This window comes from Acyrthosiphon pisum, chromosome A1 (genome assembly GCF_005508785.2).
Source record: "Acyrthosiphon pisum isolate AL4f chromosome A1, pea_aphid_22Mar2018_4r6ur, whole genome shotgun sequence".
Taxonomy (NCBI): Eukaryota; Metazoa; Arthropoda; class Insecta; order Hemiptera; family Aphididae; genus Acyrthosiphon; species Acyrthosiphon pisum.
In genome coordinates, this window is record NC_042494.1 from 162,506,867 (window position 1) to 162,527,158 (window position 20,292).

General features: G+C 32.7%; 1 protein-coding gene across 1 annotated transcript in view; it reads left to right on the plus strand.

The window, feature by feature from the left end:
- Nucleotides 1-15,788, plus strand: part of LOC100161354 (aminopeptidase N) — a 150,543-nt gene extending 134,755 nt beyond the window's left edge. Inside the window, exons 2-11 of the mRNA XM_029488734.1 lie at nucleotides 5,949-6,260; nucleotides 9,499-9,682; nucleotides 9,777-10,202; nucleotides 10,312-10,501; nucleotides 10,609-10,889; nucleotides 14,697-14,896; nucleotides 14,954-15,121; nucleotides 15,180-15,320; nucleotides 15,436-15,523; nucleotides 15,592-15,788. Of these exons, the coding sequence (XP_029344594.1) occupies nucleotides 5,949-6,260; nucleotides 9,499-9,682; nucleotides 9,777-10,202; nucleotides 10,312-10,501; nucleotides 10,609-10,889; nucleotides 14,697-14,896; nucleotides 14,954-15,121; nucleotides 15,180-15,320; nucleotides 15,436-15,523; nucleotides 15,592-15,723 (2,122 nt within the window). The 3' untranslated portion in view covers nucleotides 15,724-15,788. The remainder of the gene's footprint in view (nucleotides 1-5,948; nucleotides 6,261-9,498; nucleotides 9,683-9,776; nucleotides 10,203-10,311; nucleotides 10,502-10,608; nucleotides 10,890-14,696; nucleotides 14,897-14,953; nucleotides 15,122-15,179; nucleotides 15,321-15,435; nucleotides 15,524-15,591) is intronic.
- Nucleotides 15,789-20,292: the final 4,504 nt, after the last annotated feature.

Sequence of the window (20,292 nt, forward strand, 5' to 3'; positions counted from 1 at the left end):
GATCAAAACTTACCTATCATACTTACTTTTAAAGTTGTGCAAGTCGAGGGATATTTTCGATTTACGGAGTGGAGCGACGGCGCCGAGGAGCGTAGCGACGAGTGCCACAACACGCGTATAGGCTTGCCCATACTACACGCAAACAATATTATTTTCAATGTTGACGTGCAAAAAAGTAAGTATGATAGGTAAGTTTTGATTTCACCAATCTATTAAGCATTAAAAACCACACATTTTGAAAAAAAAATTTAAAAATATTCTATTCTAAGTATTTATTTAAAAAAAAAAAATGCGCGCAACGAAAAAATTTAGTTTTTGAAGTATTTCACCAATAACTTAAAAACAAAGTTTGCACGGGCTTTTTTTTTATGTTCTTATAAAGCACCCTAAAGCACACAATTTGAAAAAAAAAAATTTAAAAAATCGATTGGCTGCTAAACTAGAATCGTTCCTTAACATGCCTTCTTCTATCAACTTGTATATATGATTAAAAGCAATGACTCTTAATGCTTCATTCATTACTTGTTCTTCTTGTAAAAATCTAGTATTCATGCTAACTGTTTCTCTCAATCTAATGGAACTATTATACCTACTGCTTGGAAATGTTCCACCTGCTCTTGTCTATCTTCACCTTCAAATTCCACAATTTTAAGTAAAATTAACAAAATATTCAAAGTCTTGGAAGTTACAAACTGAAAACTCGACACATTAATATAAAAAATATAAATATATACACGCTCGCGTAGGTAACATTAATAATAATAATATCGATGGTACCGCACATACAGTACCTACGTGTGTAGTAGTACTGTAGTAGTAATAGTGCTACAATATCGTATTAGTCCAGTTAACGAATGACCCAAAATTTGGGTCATTTTGCGATACCATTTCAAGAAACACATCTTCCCAGCCTTTTCAACCAGGTCGTAATTAGAGGAGGGGTTATAAAAGGTCATTGCTGCTTGTTTGATAATTTCTGACTCCGAGTACTATTTTAAGAAACACGGAATCAAATGTCTAACGTTGTGTGTATCATAGTATTTTGTACCAAGTAATTATTAGAACCCGAATTAATGATTAGCTATGCCGTAGCAAGCATAACATATTATATAGACATACGGGTAACGGATTGACAAGTCGAACACTCAAACATTTAAAATTATTTACTGTTATATATATATTTATTACTAGCTAACAATATTATAGTCAATCATTAAGTTTATAATTGCTATTAATATTCTGAGAAGTTGGATTTAAATTATTATTTTATGAACAAATGGTGATGTACTTTAAATTTATAAAAGTAGAATATGTAATATAATATGTTGTATAACACTTTTATTGCAAGGATAAATTGAAAAAAAAAGTAAAAACGCAATTTCTGCATATATTTTTTTTTAAATAAACACGAAGGCCCTAATCTTGATGTTTTTTTGGGGAGAGTCATGACTAGTGTTGCCAACTTTCAAATTTTGTAATGTAGGAACATTTTTTTCATATCCAAGGAGAGGTGTTGCAAAGTAAAAATAAAAAAAAACGAATATGGTAGACAATATGATGGATTGTTTGACGAATATAGTGAGGTAAAATGATTTTATTTTGTAATATTCTACTTTTTTTGAAGGTGTATCTCGATAACGGTTAAGAATTCGAAAAAAACATAAAATATAAAAGTTTTATATAATTTCATGAGCTTTATTTTGTTATAAAAAAAATTTCCCTCCGATGCACCGTTTTCGATATATAAGCGAAATAACCAAAATGCGTAACTTTACTCCCCTCCCCCAACGGGTCACCACCTAGGTGTCAGGACTTTTGGTATGTTACAACCTAAGCCCCCTGAACAAAATCCTGAAGGAATCGCTAAGTTAACTGCTCACGCACTCTACACCTCATTCCTTGACTGAACTATATATACAGCGCGTATAATAATATCGAGCGCGTGACCATGAGCGGCGTGCGTCAATAGATATATTATAACTACGTATATAAAAAAAATATATTATGCCCGGGTAGGCATTGCGATGTTGTAGTAAATAAGACCACAGAATCCACAATAACAATAAATATATGTTAGACTTCTGGCTTGTGCAAAAGCATGTGACTATCTCACGCTAGGCCCAACCGCAGGATGACCATGTATGGTCGTGCGAAGTATAGAAGGGGCAGGGACCCATCGAGGAGAGCTGATGGGCAAGCGTTCATCATACGAGCAACCAGGCAACCAGCCTCAACCAGAAAAGTCACTAATGCTAAATACTTAGTCACAACTCGCTAACTTAAAATTTAACTATTAGTTATTTGGACTTGGAACATTCTAATAGACGTAATCATTACATTTGAGTATAAAAAAATACAAATATTACAATCATCTTCGTGGTTTTATTCAAAATACTTCCATCCATTCAACTGTAGTAGTTAAGCACGTTACATGTCTGTAACCGGGCTGCAACTGTGTTAGACGGTGCTGCTTATAATAATTGTCGTCAATTTAATAGCCATTACAATTTATCGGGTTCTTTACTCGATTTAATCTTTTATAGTTTGTCTAACATTAATTATTTTGCCGATTTACGTTCAAAAATAAAAATTGAATCTAAATTATCCTATTCAAAATATCTTTCACGTATCCAATAAACGTTGTTTGTTAATCCTTAACATTTTCGGGATTTCATTAGATCTAGAATGAATGAAAATAATATTCCACAAATTGTGTATTTAAACAACACATCTGTTGATAATGGGTATGAAATCTCTATCTCTTGCTGATGTGTTTGATGGGCTCTATTCACTTGAACCAAAACTCTCATCAGGTCCTGACAGAATTCCACCTATAATATTACATAATTGTTGTTACTCATTATCTGTTCTCCTATATTTGTTATTTAAGCTATCTCTTAACTCGTCTACTTTTCCGCCTCAAATGGAAATCCAGTTTTATCCAACCAATCCTTAAATCACGTGATAAATCAAATATAATCAAGTATAGACCAATTTCCTTACTTTCGTCAATACCAAAACTTTTCGAAAAATTAATCGCCCCAAAAATTAACTTTATATTTAAAAATGCATTTATTAACGAACAATATGGTTTTAGATCGGGCCTTCCATACAAATCTTAATTAATTTCATACTTTTCTTATTGATTCCATCGAAAACAGCTGCCAGGTCGATTTATACTGATTTACATAAAGCATTTGACGGCTCCAATCATTCATTATTATTAAAGAAATTAGAAAACTTTGGCGTTTTAACCCATTACTATCATGGATAAAATCCTATCTCTCTCATGGTACCCGAATTTTAAAATTCTGCAACTGTCTTTCCAATCCTATTGTTGTTAACTCTGGCGTTCCTCAGGGCGGGCACCTTTCCCCACGGGTCTTTAACATATTTATTAACAATGTATCACAATATTTTCATTCGTGCAAATTTTTACTTTTTGTGGACGATTTAAAATTATTAAAAATTATTAACAATATCTCAGACACTGAATTCCTCTAAAACAATTTGAATAATTTTAGTAACTGGTGCCAAAATCATTCGCTTTCTATTGATTTCAAGAATTGTAACTATGTCTAGCTCTATAAAACTCATTTTCCTATTCATTTTAATTACTCCATAAATTCGTCATTTTTGGATCAAGTCCATTTTATAAAAGATTTAGGTGTTATATTTTCCTCTATTCTATCCTATAATGTTCATATCGACTATATTTGTCATAAATCATCTAAAATATTGGGCTTTATTGACCGTAATACCCACGACTTCAAAAATATTAAGACATTAACAATGCTCTATACTTCCCTTGTTCGTTCAATCCTAGAATTTGCATCATTTATTTGGGATCCTCATAAAAAAAACTAACATTGATCGGCCTAATTGTTTTCAAAATGTCTTTTTAAGTTTTGCAGAATACCGTTGTAGTACTAAACCAATGTTAAATTCCCTAACTAACAGACGTCGTTTTAATAAAATGGCTCAGTTGATTCCCCTGATATTCTATCGCTACTTGCAATCGCTAAACCATCATTTAGTTCTAACCAATGCATAATATTCAAAAATAATTTCCATAGAATTATATTTAAATCCTACATTTTTTCAATCTTATTATTTAGATATGTTTTACTTATAACTTATTAATTTATTATATGTACAGTTTTACTATTGAATTACTATAGTTTCATTATATATTACTAACAAAAAAAAAAAATTTAAATATTAAATATTAAATTAAATTGAAATATTATAAAAAATATTACATTACAATATTAAATATTGAACAATCATTGGGTAGCTTGAAAGTTAACTTTTGATTTTCGAGTATGATTGCAATTCCAACCCCATTGCGTGACTTTGAGGCGTCGGTGTAAATTTTTTGAAAGTTCTTGAAGTCGTCAAGGATTCCTTGAAAGTGTCTTTTCCGCGGAAGCTCTAGCAATTCTAAAAGCCATTGAAGTAATAAACACCTCAACACACACCAATTTTTTAATTCTCAGTGATTCCCTTAGCGCCATAAACAGTGTTAAAAACAAAACCCACCCCTGTGACATTGCCATTCTTATCCAAAATAAAATTGACAAAGCTAAACAAAAAAAAAAACAAATTATACTAACATGGATTCCAAGGCACACCGGTACCCCAGGTAACGAAACCGCGGATACATATGCCAAAATGGCCATCTCCGACACGAACACGCCATTACTAGATTTCATAACCTACGAAGACTTTAAAAACACATTAAAAACATATATTAGAAAAAAATGGCACACATCCTGGAATAGCCAGAATACTAAATTAAACCAGATCAAGTCTACAACTTTCAGATGGAATAATTCCAACCTCAATCGAAAAGAAGAAACCGCCTTAAATCGTTTAAGAATAGGACATACTAGACTTACCCACAGATATCTCATGTCTAATGACGAACCCCCCTTTTGTGCAGCCTGTGGCCAACTTCTCACCGTCAAACACATCTTGACTGAATGTCATGTTTACGACCAGGAGCGAATGGACCTCAACTTGACCGAAACCCTTGACTCATCTCTCGGACCACATCCTGACCAGAACAAAATAACGCTTAAATTTCTTAAACTTACTAATTTGATTAACAAAATATAATTGTATCTATGATGTATATAATCTAAATTGTCATTAATAATTGTGAACTAATGGCCTTTGCTGCCGAGTTGTTTTTATAAGATCAATAAAAAAAAAAAAAATATGAAATATTTTAAAAAGTGTTTAATAACAAATATTAGTAAAAAATTAATAAGTCATAAGTAATAAATAATGAATTACCGTATATGATTTTTCAGTTTACATGTTACATATAATGTACCGTGTTATCATCAATAACCCTTAAAATAAAATAATTAAAATGGTTGTTACCATAAAATGATTGTAGTTCATAAAGACCTAACTGCTGGTAGTCTGTATGCAATGAGCCTGAAAAACAGCAGGCTGTTGCAAAGAGCTTAGTCATTTTGCAAAAAAAAACTAATTTTCCATATGGTCTACAACATATAATAATAATATAGATGGACACATACTTACATAGATACATGTACAAAAGAGATATAATAAGAAATTCTTATATTACGATTTCCTTCTTCTAACTGAAATGGGTTTATAACACTCTAATACTGTAAAAACATAATATTTTGTCGCAGATGGTTAGCCATAGCATATTTCGAGCCATTGGGCGCACGGAGAGCTTTTCCCTGTTTTGACGAGCCTGGGTATAAAGCAACATTCAAGATAAGGTTGAGTCATAAAAAAGGATTGACTTCGATAAGTAATATGAAATTGATGAATCAAATAAACTGGTAAGTCTAATTTATACAGGATAATAAAGTGAAAGAATAAACTGTTTATCGTAAAAGTAAAATTAATTGAATAATTTTATACGATATTATAATATAGAAATTGGTGATTCACTGTTATAGCCCTTCGAATGCAGATTATGTTGTCGACGAATTTGAAGAATCACCACCGATGTCTACTTATTTAGTAGTATACATGGTGTCAGATTTCGTATACACTGAAGCAAATAGTGAAAATGACCAAGTGAAGTACCGTATTATATGCAAGAAGGACTTAGCCAATCAAACAGAATTTGCCATTAACTTGGGACCGAAGATCCTGAAATACCACGAGGATTATTTCGATGAAAAATTCCCGCTGCACAAACAAGACATGGCGGCCATACCCGATTTTTCTTCAGGTTCTATGGAGAATTGGGGTCTCGCCACATTTCAGTACGTAAAATGAAAATTTGTTAACACCAGTAGAATATAATACTATAATATTGAAGTGCGTCGTATTTTACAGTTATCAATATTGTATGATATTATATTAATATATATAATATAATTATTATTCATTATATTAAATCGAAAATGTCTGTAAATCGAATTTCTAGTTTTAATTTAGGATACATCTCCACGAATATAGTTTACATTTTTATTCGACTATAGTCTAAAGGATTCTTAAATAAATATTTTCAGCATATTATGGTTATTATGTACACAGATTATTGGGACTATAATATATTAATACTGCAGTACACATGGGTTGTTTTGTACCAAGTACTTGGAACGTCTGCCAACGAGCACCACGTATCTCTATATTAAATATTTAGTGTCATTTTAGGACTGTTCATGGTCAATCACATAATATTGTGATTTGGTTATTCATCTTATATATTATTATCGAGTCTCGTAACACTACCGCTGACGGTTGACATACAGTGTGATCAACGATTAAGATAAAAAAGAATATTTCAAATGCATGACCTCGAATTTCAATTAGGTTTTTTTTACTGCATAGAGGATTTAATAATACATCTATTTTTCTGTGTATACGCAGTATAACAATTTTTTTTTTTAATCATAACGCCTAATTTTAGATTCTGAGTGGAGCGATGAATGTATTGATTTTACAATGATGTGTGTTTTTTATTTTAGATTCTGATTGGAACGATGAATGTATTGATATAGGTAGTCGATATTGTTTTATATTGATTATTTTTTATTTAATTTGTTTATAGGGTTTGTCTAGAAATCCGTCTATAGTTCTAATTCTAACACCTATAGTCACACACGTTGTATTTCTTATTTTTAACACTTACATTTCAGTTGAAACTAGCTTAGAGCGGGGAGATGAATATATTGATTTGTCAATATTAATCAATATATTGTGATAAAATGATGGGTGTTTTATTTCTATTTTTATTATTTTTTTTTATTTTTTGTTTCTGTGTACACAATAAATAGTCGAAATAATACTTTGAATTTCAACTTCAGATGGAAAAATGAATCCAATGATTTTCAAAATCGTCGGAAAAAACAAAAAAAAAATATGGAAAAGCGGTATTTTTAAGCAAAATCTGTTTTCGACAAAATGATTTTGGTTTTCTGTGTAACTCTAAAATAAATTACCATAGATTAGACATATTCACTGAATGTTTATATTTGCATCTGCTAGATACAATTTTTAAAGATTTTGACTTTATGACTTTATTTATTTATGAACGGGCTAAGAGCCCAATGGTACAATACAATTTGTAGTAATGAATATGAATATTATAACAATAAATAGGTAAACGCCAAAACAAAAAAAACAATAAAAATAAAACAATAATTAAACAAAGGTAAAAACACGTAAAAACAGTAATAGGTAATAACAGATTAAGTATCAAAATTAAAATCAACAACAAAATAGAACTAACTAAGAGAAGTATAGGTGCTCATTACAAATGCGCATCATACGATGCATTGGATTATTTCTACCATAGTTGGTGCTGTGGAAAGGAAAAACAAAGGGAGAATTAGACCTTATTAAGCGAAAGGGAACTTTAAAATTAATTAGAGAAAGGAGAGAGGGAGCATCCATACGTCCATCAATCAGCTTATGCAAAAATACCAAGTTAGCATCAACTCTTCTATCTGCCAGGGACAAGAGTCCAAGTTTATTCATCACTGGCCAATAATCATGTGGTGGATGTGGAATTTGTAAAATAAATGACGCCGAAGAACAAAAACGCCTCTGGACCCTCTCAATGCAAGAAGAGTCTGCTGCCGTAAAAGGGTACCACAAAATGGAAGAATATTCTAAAAGAGGCCGTACAAGGGAGCAATATAAAGCTTTGAGAGAACTAGAGAGCCTAAATTCTTTAGAAGTGCGTATGACAAAGCCGAGCATCTTTAATGCACAACAGCAAACAGCCTCAATATGGTAATGAAAATCGAGATTTGGACATAAAAAAATACCCAAGTCTTTCTTCATAGTAACAATATTAATGCTTGACCTGTTTATCAAGTTCGTGTAGTGAAGAATATTTCTACTACGGGCAAAAGACATAGATTGGCATTTACCTACATTGATGAATCTATGCATCTAGCTCTTTTTGGAGGGTAAAACAATCAGTTACTGACTCAATTATCCGGAAGATTTTAAATCGTCAGCAAACATTTTGGTATCTTTGAGATGTGTACAGACGTTATCAGTTTTAAATTTTTTCGGGTTTTTCTTCTATAGATGTCAATAAAATTGTATTCTTTAGGTAAAAAGCTTGAAAATTTAATACAAACCTTCTCAGATATTGTTACAATTATAGTTAAAAAATATTAAAAAAAACATAGGCACAATTTATTTTCATAAGCATTTAAATTTCAATTTTTGACAACATATTTTGACAAATTTAACAAAAGGTTCCACGATTAAGTAGGTTATCCTATAACCAAAAAATCTCAAAAATATAAAAACACGGTTTATTTTTTTGTAGTTTTTATGTTCTAATTTTGAAAAAATAATATATTAAATAATAAAGATTTTAGTTATTTTGTTGTAATTTTTTTTAATATTAATTCAACTTAGTGACTACTATATTAATAATAACTATTAACTATTGACAATATAAATATAATAAACAATATCCACACTGACAAACTAGCTCCACTCAGAATCATTTTTCGTATAGAAATGTATAAAATCATTGAATTAAAATTTAATACCATCTGTTAGCGCTCGAGTCGTGTTATCGTTCGCTGTCTTGACAGAGACCTTATTTATCTCATATTATATGTAACCAGTCGCGTATCGAAGATTGTACCGAGCACAACGAGCGGCTCCACAGTTGTTACTATATCGTAAATAAACGTATACAGTCCGCTTATAAGGTCTATGTTCTTTTTCTTAAAAGTCTTAGTTCCTTATTAAACACCATCAATTATACACCAATCCACTTGTAACCTACTGCACGAGGGAGCGGCATCCACTTAACAATCTCTCTTTAATTTAAACATTTAATCTTGATGTTAATATTATTCTAGTTTTAATTAGTCAAAATCAGTTTTAATAAACGGGGGTTGTAAAGTATTATCCAGTTAAAACTGGATATTACAGATTTCAAGTTTCAACTGTAACATATAATATCGTTTAGTACCGTCGTACCCATTCCCCGCCGTAAAATCATATTAAATAATTATTATTTAGAGAGAACTGTTTGTTAATCGATCCGGACGTGGCCACAACTGCTGGCGTATATGAAGTAGCCCAATTCATGACTCACGAACTGTGTCATCAATGGTTTGGTGATTTCGTTACCATGAAATGGTGGACCGGCCTTTGGTTGAATGAAGGATTTACCGAGTATGCAGCACAACGCGGAGTGGATACCGTAAGTTTCATAACCGTCAGACGGTTATTAATATCTAATTTAGTATGGAAAAACGTAATCATATTATTGTTTTATTTTTTTTCATACTATATAGCTGTTCCCCGATTCAAAATATTTCCAAGTCAAAAACGTTAAAAACTTTGTAGACGTTTTGGACCCCGATTCGCTTCAATCGGCACACCCGTTGTCGGTAGCCATAGAAAAGCCCGATGAAATAGCACCAATTTCGATGGACCCGATGACGTTCGCAAAGGGAGCAATTTTGTTCCATATGATGAACACGTTCCTTGGCGAGAATACATTCAAACAAGGCATTAGAAACTACATACACAAATACAAATTGTCCAATGCCGAACCGGATGATTTGTGGAGCTTATTGACGGAGGAAGCACACCGACAAGGAACTTTGGAGAAAAATCTAACCGTGAAACAAATAATGGACACATGGGCGTTGCAAACAGGTTATCCCGTATTGAATGTCGTCCGGGATTATTCTGCGGACACGGTTACATTGTCACAGGTAAACTCACGAGCAAAAATAATTGGATTTCTTATTAAAATATGTTGATGAGATTTAATGTTTTTCAAAATATATTTTAATATAATACTATACGTACTTAATGCTGCAGGAAAGGTATCTAACTATCAAATCACACGGAACGGACAATAAAACCTGTTGGTGGATACCAATCACTATGACAACTTCTGGGGACTTTAACCAGACAAATGCGACATTCTGGTTGAATTGTGAAAACAACAACCTCACTACGCCATTGGCCAAAGACAACGAGTGGGTCATCTATAACATGCAGATGACAGGTAGGTCTTATATTATTATAGGGCTATTATTGAATCGAATCGTTTTAATCGTTTGATAAATTATAATATAATAGTAATACTATATTCATTATAATATGTTTTTGTAGTTTTATTCAGAGTGTTTTACGATACACGAAACTGGATGGGTATCATTTGTACGCTGAACGATCCATCCAAATACGAAACTATACCCACGTTAAACCGAGTACAGCTGATCTTGGATTCGCTTAGCTTTTCACAAATCGGTCAATTGGACTACGAAATCACGTTCCAACTTTTGAAATATCTAAGACATGAAATAGAGTATACACCGTGGTTTGCTGCTCTCAACGGTTGGAGGAAGATTGATGATTTACTGAAAAGGACTCCGAAACATGCAGTGTTCCAAGTTAGTTTAAAAGGCATTTCTTATTTTATTATTAATTACAAACGTCTAGGACTTCTAACAATGAGCTATTAATTTATCCACGAATAACACAGTTATAACTTATAGTATACGTACAAAAAATATTGTTGAAGACATACAGATTGTCTCGTGAGGATTTACCCATTGCAATATCTCCTGAAATAAAGGAGATGTCTCAATTCTGGTTTTTAAATAAGACTCACAGGGACAAGAACTACAAACATTTGATGTTTTAACTTATTTTAATGTTTTGGTAAAAAATTTAAAAAAATATGTATTTTTATTAAATTGTTAAAAAAAAAAATTGAAGATAGCCATTTTATAGAGTTAATTTTTTTGAAAATAATGACGTTTCAACATTTTAATTTTATTTATCTCCTGCTTTTTAATATTTATTTTTACTTTTGAAAAGGCTGGAGAAATGGCTTAGACCCATGCAATTTGGAAAACCCAAACTTTTTTCAGCTCAATCGTTTGTAAGTCAGTTGTAAAGGTGTGTAAAAACAAAATTTTCGTTTGTAAAGAAAACATAAAAAAGTTATGCCCATTTCAGGGTGGGGGGGGGGGGGGGCTGGAGTAATGGCTAAAACCCGTGCAATTTTGAAAACTGATACTTTTTTCAGCTCAATCTTTGTAATTCGTTAGTAAAGGTTTGTAAAAACATAAAATTTCCTCCACCCCAAATTGCCCATAACTTTTTTTGGTTTTATTTACAAACGAAAATGTTTGTTTTACAAACCTTCACAAACGACTTATAAACCTTTTGTAACGTTTTGATGAAAATTTTTGAAATCGTGGTGGGGGGGGGGGCTGGAAAAATGTCCGTATAAAATCCATGACATTATTAATTAAATTCCAATTTTAAAATACTATGTTTTTATTTTATTCATTATAGTAATTACTAATTAGTAACAGAATATTATAATATATATTATTTTTTACATTTTATACTATAAAACTTCATACGCTCACTTTAAAAGAATATTAAAGAATATAATATTCAGAATTGTTAATTAATTTACATAATTTTGACTGTTCTTACATTTGATGCATAGTCTACATCATAATTCCTAATACATTTCTTTAAATAGAAAGTAGTACAAATCAAAAAAAACGTATTATTTATAAAAGTTTTAACAGTTATTGTTATACAATACATAGTATACATAATACATTTATTTAAAAAAGCGTGAAAACTTAATGCAAGGTTCTTGATATATTGTTACAATAGCAGTTGAAAAATATTAAAAATACATAAGCACAATTTTTTTTTATAAGCATTTAAAGATCGAATTTTGACAAAATTTATCAAATTTAAGATTCAATAATTATTTTCTAGTTAAAAATTTATAAAATGGTCAACTTTTATATCTAAGGATTGAAAATTTAAAACAAGATTCCACGTAAGTAGTTTACACTGTTACCAAAAAAATCTAAAAACACATAAGCACAATTTATTTTTATACTCATTTTAAGTTATAATTTGGACGAAATTACATATTAAAATACCTAGAATAACTATTTTAGTTATTTTGTTGCGATTGTATAATATTATTCGTGGGTACATGAAACTTCTAAAGTATTCTATTATATATCTATGATACTATCACAGTTTGTTGTTTATGTATAACGCGTTATATGAAATACCTAATGAATATTGTGATTTGATTAATTTGGAATTTATTATAAGTACCTACCTATTATAGGTCAAATTTTTTTTAATACCATAGAGAAGTATATAATATGTCTTATACCTATAGACCGACATACCGTCTCCGCTCAGAATCGTTTTTCTAATACAATGATATTATATCATTGAATTCAAATTTAATACCAACCATTATATAGTGACCCACTTGTAATCTACTGTACAGCAGAGCGACATCCACTTACCCCCGTTTTTTATATTTGAGATGAACTGGATACTACTATTAGTCTTCTGATGGTTGTATATATGCATAAATATGCATACTCTGGGTATACTCTGGGTATACTCTGGGTAACTACTGATTAGTAGTACTATTACAGATTACTACTATTAAATGGCAAGGTACCAAGCAATAGTGATATGCTTATTGAATCTAACCGCTTAGCTTAGATTATTCTCCAATAACAATAACAATATAATATAATAATTGGGTTGAGTATAAATTAATTTAAAACAAATAATACTCACATTGTAATAAAAAAGTTTTTTTGCCATTTAATTTAAATCCTCATTATATTTTATTTTACAAATTTTCTAGTTAAGTAATTTGATGTTTTGAGAAATTTAAAATGTTATTTGATGTTTTATTTTTTGATTTTCTTTGGGCATCAAACTACTGACCAAATGTTTATAAAGAATGATATCATAATAAAATATAGTTGAATAGGTAATAAAATAATTATAACTTACCAAAAAATGATAAGTAGGTAGGTGAGGTATTCATAATTGTTCAAACATATTTCCAAGAATATCTTCAAAGAAATTGTGTTAAATCTGATAATCCCGTGAAAGTATTACTCATACATTAAATCATGACAAATTATATAGGTATCATCACAGTTGTACTAGTTTTGGAGCAGTAGCTCCACTTCTCATTGGTTGATTTTGTTTTATGTTATATATGTATGTATATGATTGACAGCCAATAAGAAGTGGAGAACTACGATATAGGCGAAGTAAAGAGCGGTGGATGCGTATCAATATGCTGTGATGATACCTATATAATTTGTCATGCATTAAATACAAAACAATTTTTTATGTAGGTAATAGGTACTGCAAAATTTGTTTGACCCATACAATTTTATTAAATAATATAATAGGTACCTACTTTTATGAGTAGAGAATAATTAAAATTCAAATCACGTGTTGATCTTTGTTACTTTGTAATTTTTTTATAAGTATTATTAAGATATTGAGCTATTACAATATAACCAATATTAAAAATACATTTACGATTTAGAATTTAGAATTTATAATAAAACTAAAAAGTAGAAATAATTATTTCATTGTTAAAATGAAATGGTAGACATGATATTTTGTAATTGTAATTTTTAATCAATTGAATAATTGTTTAATTGTTATCAGACGACAGATAATTGTTAATCAATAAGTTATTTATCAAATATTATCAGAAAACGTTACAAGATTATAATATCAAATATTAAAAATTATAATAATATTAACTTGTTAGTATTTATAAGTTAAATGACAAAACACCTTTTTTTACAAAATTCAAAATAAACAAAATAAATTTATTATATCTATTGATTATAATTATGTATATATATTTATATTATATAACCGTATTTAATAATAGGTATTACAAAGATGTAAATATTGATTTTTCGTACAATAATTATTTAAAATGTCATCAATAAATTTTCAAGAAGTAAAATAATATGCTATTGCGAGCCACACTAAAAGCGTTCGCGGGCCGAACGAGGACGCGGGTCACGGGCCACATATTTCATACCACTATAGAATTAAATAGAATAAATAATTCACTGTTTTTCTAGGAACTAGGAAAAATATTAAAAATCAGGAAACTAACGAAATCAAAATGTCGAAACGTCAAATTTTCAGAAAAATTAACTCTACAAAAAGGCTATCTTCAATTTTTTTTAAATAATTAAATAAAAAAATATATTTTTTGAATTTTTTACCAAAACATTAAAATAAATTAAAACATAAACTATTTATAGTTCATGTCCCGAACTCCATACTAATTTTATTAGATTTTGAATATTTACCTGTTGTACTTACTTGTCGTATGGACGTTCTTTAATGAAATATGGTTTCAGAACAATATGCGGGATATGTTGTCGTGTGTGTATAGCAAATTCAGAAACATGGACGAGAAAGTTAATGGTTATGAAAACATACAACTTCAAAGTCTCGTGATTTCCAGAGCTTGCGAATACCAAACAAAGGACTGTATCCAACGAGTTTTGGACATATTTAGAAAGTGGATGAAAAGTATAGACCCAGACAATAATAACATGTGAGTTTTATCGAAGTTTAATTGAATAAAATACTAACTGTAATCCAAATATATTAGTATGCCTAAAGATCTGAAAACCACTATTTGGATTCGGGCTATACAATATGGATGTGAAGAAGAATGGAATTTTTTATGGGAACGTTTTCAGCGTTCCAATATTGAGACTGATAGAAATTATATGATCATCGCATTAGGATCTACTTCAATAGAATCGTTACTACTCAGGTAATAATATCGTTTAATACAGACAATACAATAATGTTTAACATTGTTTTTGATTTAGATATTTGAATTGGTCACTTGATGAATCTATTATTCCCAGAAATTACGCTTCCGCAGTATTCAAATCTATAACGTTAAATGAAGCTGGATTTTTAGTAGCAAAAGAATTTTTTTATTGCAAAATTTCAGATATATATGAATAGTGAGTTAACGTGAAATTTTATTTTGTTATTGTCAATATTCATATTATGTAGTATGAACAAATTAAAATAAATTGAAAGTTCTTATTACCTATTGTTTTAATTTTATATTTTTAGCTACCAACAAGGCGGCGAAATATATGTGTTAGGTGTATATGTAAATTATATTGCGTCTCAAATGAAAACTAAAGAAGAATTAGAAGAGGTAATTAACAGAACAATTTATTTTGTTAAAAACCAAAGGTTCATTCAAATGTTTTTTTTTCCTTACAGTTCCAATCATTTATTACTAAATCATCACGTTACTTTAAAGAACCTGATTCGTTTATCAAGCAGATAACTGAGACTATTACGAAAAACATTGAATGGACAGCGAAGTTTTATAATAAAATAGTACAAAATTAATGATGTTATGAGTGGGCGCCTGAACACAGTTTGATTTGTATTAATAACTGTACAGTTTTCGGCCACTTTGACATAATACATATTACGTAACATACTAGAAATATTAAGTTATTCCCATTTTTAACTACAATATACTTTTTTAATAATCTGACGTAATTAATATTTTACCTAATAGTTTAGTGGATATCTGAATTAAATTAGTCATATTTAAACGTCATCGAATATATTCATAGCTATAACTATAACTATATACATATAACTATGAAGTCTTATTACTTTATTTTATTATTATAAATAATAACATGAATTATTTGTTTCTTTTTACAAGACAAAAAATATTTGAGAAAATTAGTACTTCTCTTTCATCCAATTCAGGTTGGTCATAATATTTTTTTAATAAATAAATGTACAATGTGATATTGCTGATAAATATTTGATTTATAAACAAATTATTTAAAAATGCTCCTACATTATACACAATATAACAATGCTTTTCCACAAACCGATTGTATTATTTAATATGCTCTTACATCCTATACTATTAGTGTTGCGCGCTACAAATGTTCAGTGAACACGCAATTGTCATATAACACCTGTCCCCCGACCACCATAATTGGCAGTGTCCAGTGTCAACGTTACGTCGCTGTTTGCCGGTCGCCGCCGCCGGGCGTGTCCGTCGCGTCCGTCGGCAGGCATCGACACGGCAATCTATGATTTCCCATATAATATTATTGTAAATCCCCCGCATCTACCGACACTGGTGACTCCTTCCATACAACATTCTCCGCCGCTGTATCAAGATTCGCCGATTCAAGACTACGGGCCGTTACGCCGCTGCAAAAGACAATTTATTTTTTTCACGACCACTGAACCAAGCCGACGTAGCCCATGTTCACGTCCCTCGGATTTTACCAGGGGGTGGACACTCTTGGGCGGCGGGCCGATAATAGAGAATCAGTCAGCCATGACACCGAAGGTATACAGTGTGCACATTGCTATGGCAAAATAAAGAATCTTTACGTTTGTATAAATGTTCACACTGAGTATAGTAATGATAAGTACTACGTTTTTACGTTATCGTGATTTTTCATTGTAAAAATGGGTTCCACTTTTTTGCCGGGAAAATATATGAATGAATTGACCGCTGCGGAGTTACGCTACGAGTGTAGACAGAGTGAGTTATCGGAAGCGGGAACGAAAAACGATCTGGAGATCCGGTTAGCCCAGCATTTCGCGGACATGAACCTACAGGCCAATGAAATCCGGTTTACGTCTACGGAACCCACTGGGTCGACCGGAAATAACTCGTCAACAAGCCAGGCACCCGACGCCGGATAAACCGCGCAAATACGGGTCGAGTCATCACCCGCCCAAAATCTGAACAACACCAACAATAGAACACCCACACCCACACCCACACACCAACAAGCCATGGACATGATCCAAACGGGTCGGTCCATAATTGAGGAGGTACGACAAAGGGCGGAAAACTCGACGCATGGTCACAGTCTGGATTCGCAACTAACCATGCTCGAAGACTGCATGGCCCGCTTTGGCGAAGACCAACGTCGCATTGCAGAGACAATGTGACGCCTAGAAATGGGTATGGCTCGCCAAGCACCGAGACAGCAGCCAGACAGAACACCACCGACCCGCCCCCACCACCCTGTGTTATCGAACAACACGGAATACGGAACGAGTTACCCCGCGGCACGCGAATCACCGTCCACGGGTAGCCATCACGCCGAACGTTCAGTACGTTTTGACGACACACCGAACTTATACCACGCCCCCTCCTCAACACACACATATGCGTCACAACAATCGACGCTGATACCATACGACGACGTATGTGCAGCGTAAAATTCGTTACCGGAGTTCCACGGAACAACACCCGAGGACCTGGTACGATTTATCCACAAAGCGGAAACGATATTGTTCCAAACGCGCATAGATAGGTCGGCCTGGACTAATATTGTCATACAGCAGCTGAAGGGTGCAGCCAGTACATGGTGGAATACCATCAGACTACTGGACTTCACCTAGGATGAGTTCCGCGCCGAGTTTTTAGAAGAGTTCGACAACGTGGAAATACAATGTCGGCTGCGGGCTGAGATAGTATCCGTCCGACAAACAACAATGCAATCGCTAACGGAGTTCGTGACACAAAAAAATCAACTCGCGCGCCGCGTCAATACCGGGCTATCTGAAACACAGCTAGTCGGTACGATAGCCGGACTAACGCGCAACGAATACAGCACGCATATACGGTTGCAAAGACCAGTGACTTTCGGAGACCTCCGCCGGATCGCTGGAATCCTGGAATACACACCAGATGAACCCACGACACAGCAACAACCGAAACCGGCATACAAAAAATTTACACAAACCCGCCCGCCCCAACCGACGCACCAAACGAAAACACGGGACGGTACGGCAGGAAAACCGCAACCGTCCAACCCGTGCAGGTACTGTGGAGGTCCACACTGGAACAGTGACTGCCCCGGGAACACGCCGCGTTCGGGAAACGGGAAATGAGTCGACGGACAATTGTCCACGCCGTCGCCTCACACACACACACACACAACCACGCCACCACACACAACGTTTGGCATTACAGACGGGGATATAACCGTCAAACGCGCTTCGATAAACTCGGCGTCATCAGATATATCACCCGTCCAAAAACCAAAAATTTCGTTAAGTAGCAGGTCATCATCACCACACACAACGACCCCTACTACGAAATTAACAGGTACACTTACTGTGGGAGCCGGGAGTGATCAGAGATATTACACGATCCTGACTGTCTAGTTTTGTGTGTAGATTTTAGTATTCGTCTCGTAATTATTTATTCATAGATGTGAGTGATACTAATAATAATGTACAATAACTAATAAGAACTCTTGGTATTTGTTTTTATTACAGTTCAATACAAGTAGCTAGGTTTTATAATAATAATGTGTTTATTTACAACATATTTGCAAATAACAACAAGGTAATATTACTTAATATGCTCTGATTTACAGCAGATTTGAAAATAACAACAAAATAATAATTAGAATATATGGATTATGGGCTGATGTACAACAGTTTTGCAAATTAATAAATAATAATATAACATGGGCCTAAATTACAATAGAGATATGTATTTAAAATTCAATAAAATATAATAATATGGCTACCTACTGCATAACATTTTTGCAATTACAAATAATATAATATGTCCTAAATTACAATAGAGATATGTATTTAAAATTCAATAAAATATAATAATATTGTGCTCACAGCATTTTTGCAATTACAAATAATATAATATTGCTGAATTACAGTAGAGATAGGTATTTAGAATTCAATATAATATAATAATATTGTGCTCACAGCATTTTTGTAATTACAAATAATATAATATTGCTGAATTACAGTAGAGACAGGTATTTAGAATTCAATATAATATAATAATATGGTACTCACAACTGTGGAGTGGAGAGTATACTGGCCAGCGTACTTCCTGTTACAATAATTTCACAAAATACAAAATACATACATCGGTTAAATAACATAATTTGAATAAATCACATAAAAAATAAATAATATTGCTCGCTATAATGCAGAGCACGTTATTCGTTTGTACAAATTTTAACTTTAATTTTTCTGCGCGGACGATAATAATGTTTAGCTCGCTATAGGGCAGAGCACGCTATTCACAAAAAAAAACAATTAACTATAATGATTTGTCTTATGACTTGACATAAAAAAATCCGCACAAGAAAGTTGACACGCGTATATGTCGAGACGTTTTGTTCGTACTGACTATTTGTCATTTGATGTGTGTGTGTGTGTGTGTGTGTGTGTGTGTGTGGTTTATTATCACATTATATAATATTTCGCGTATTTGTTTAATTACTGCGATAGTAAGTAGGTACGCCGTGCCTTATCTGATACCTATTATTATATTTATTATTGTTGACGATATGCAGCTGTATTGGCGTCAACACTTACGGTATACACCAATAGCACAGAGGTAACCGAAACGGATGCTATGGTAATGGCGGTGCAAACCGCTCCCCAGAGCACCGATAACGCGGTTAAGAACCAGTTACCCAGCTATACATCACAACCAACGTCGAATAACGCTAAACGAGTATGCCTCGACAAAATTCCGACCCCCGCGGTCGAACTCGAATTTAGGTCAGGCCCCGTAATAGCCCTACTCGACTCACAAGCTCAAAAATCGTATGTAAGTCCGAGCATAGCACACAAATATGGCACCCCCCAACATGGACAACCAACTCAGGTACGAATGGCGGATGGACACACCACAATGACAAATGGTACCTCCACATTCGTAGCCAAAATCGGAGACCTCATGGTCACCTTCAACGCAGCCATTCTGGACAACTTATACTGTGACATGCTCCTAGGTCACGATTTTCTCGTACACAACGAAGTCACCTGGGACTACACAACGAGCACTATTCATTTAGGTTCGAATAGGAGAACAACAGCGTGCTGGAAAGGTCGGACACCCACCCCCAGCCCAGCACTAGACAACTACGCGGACACCAT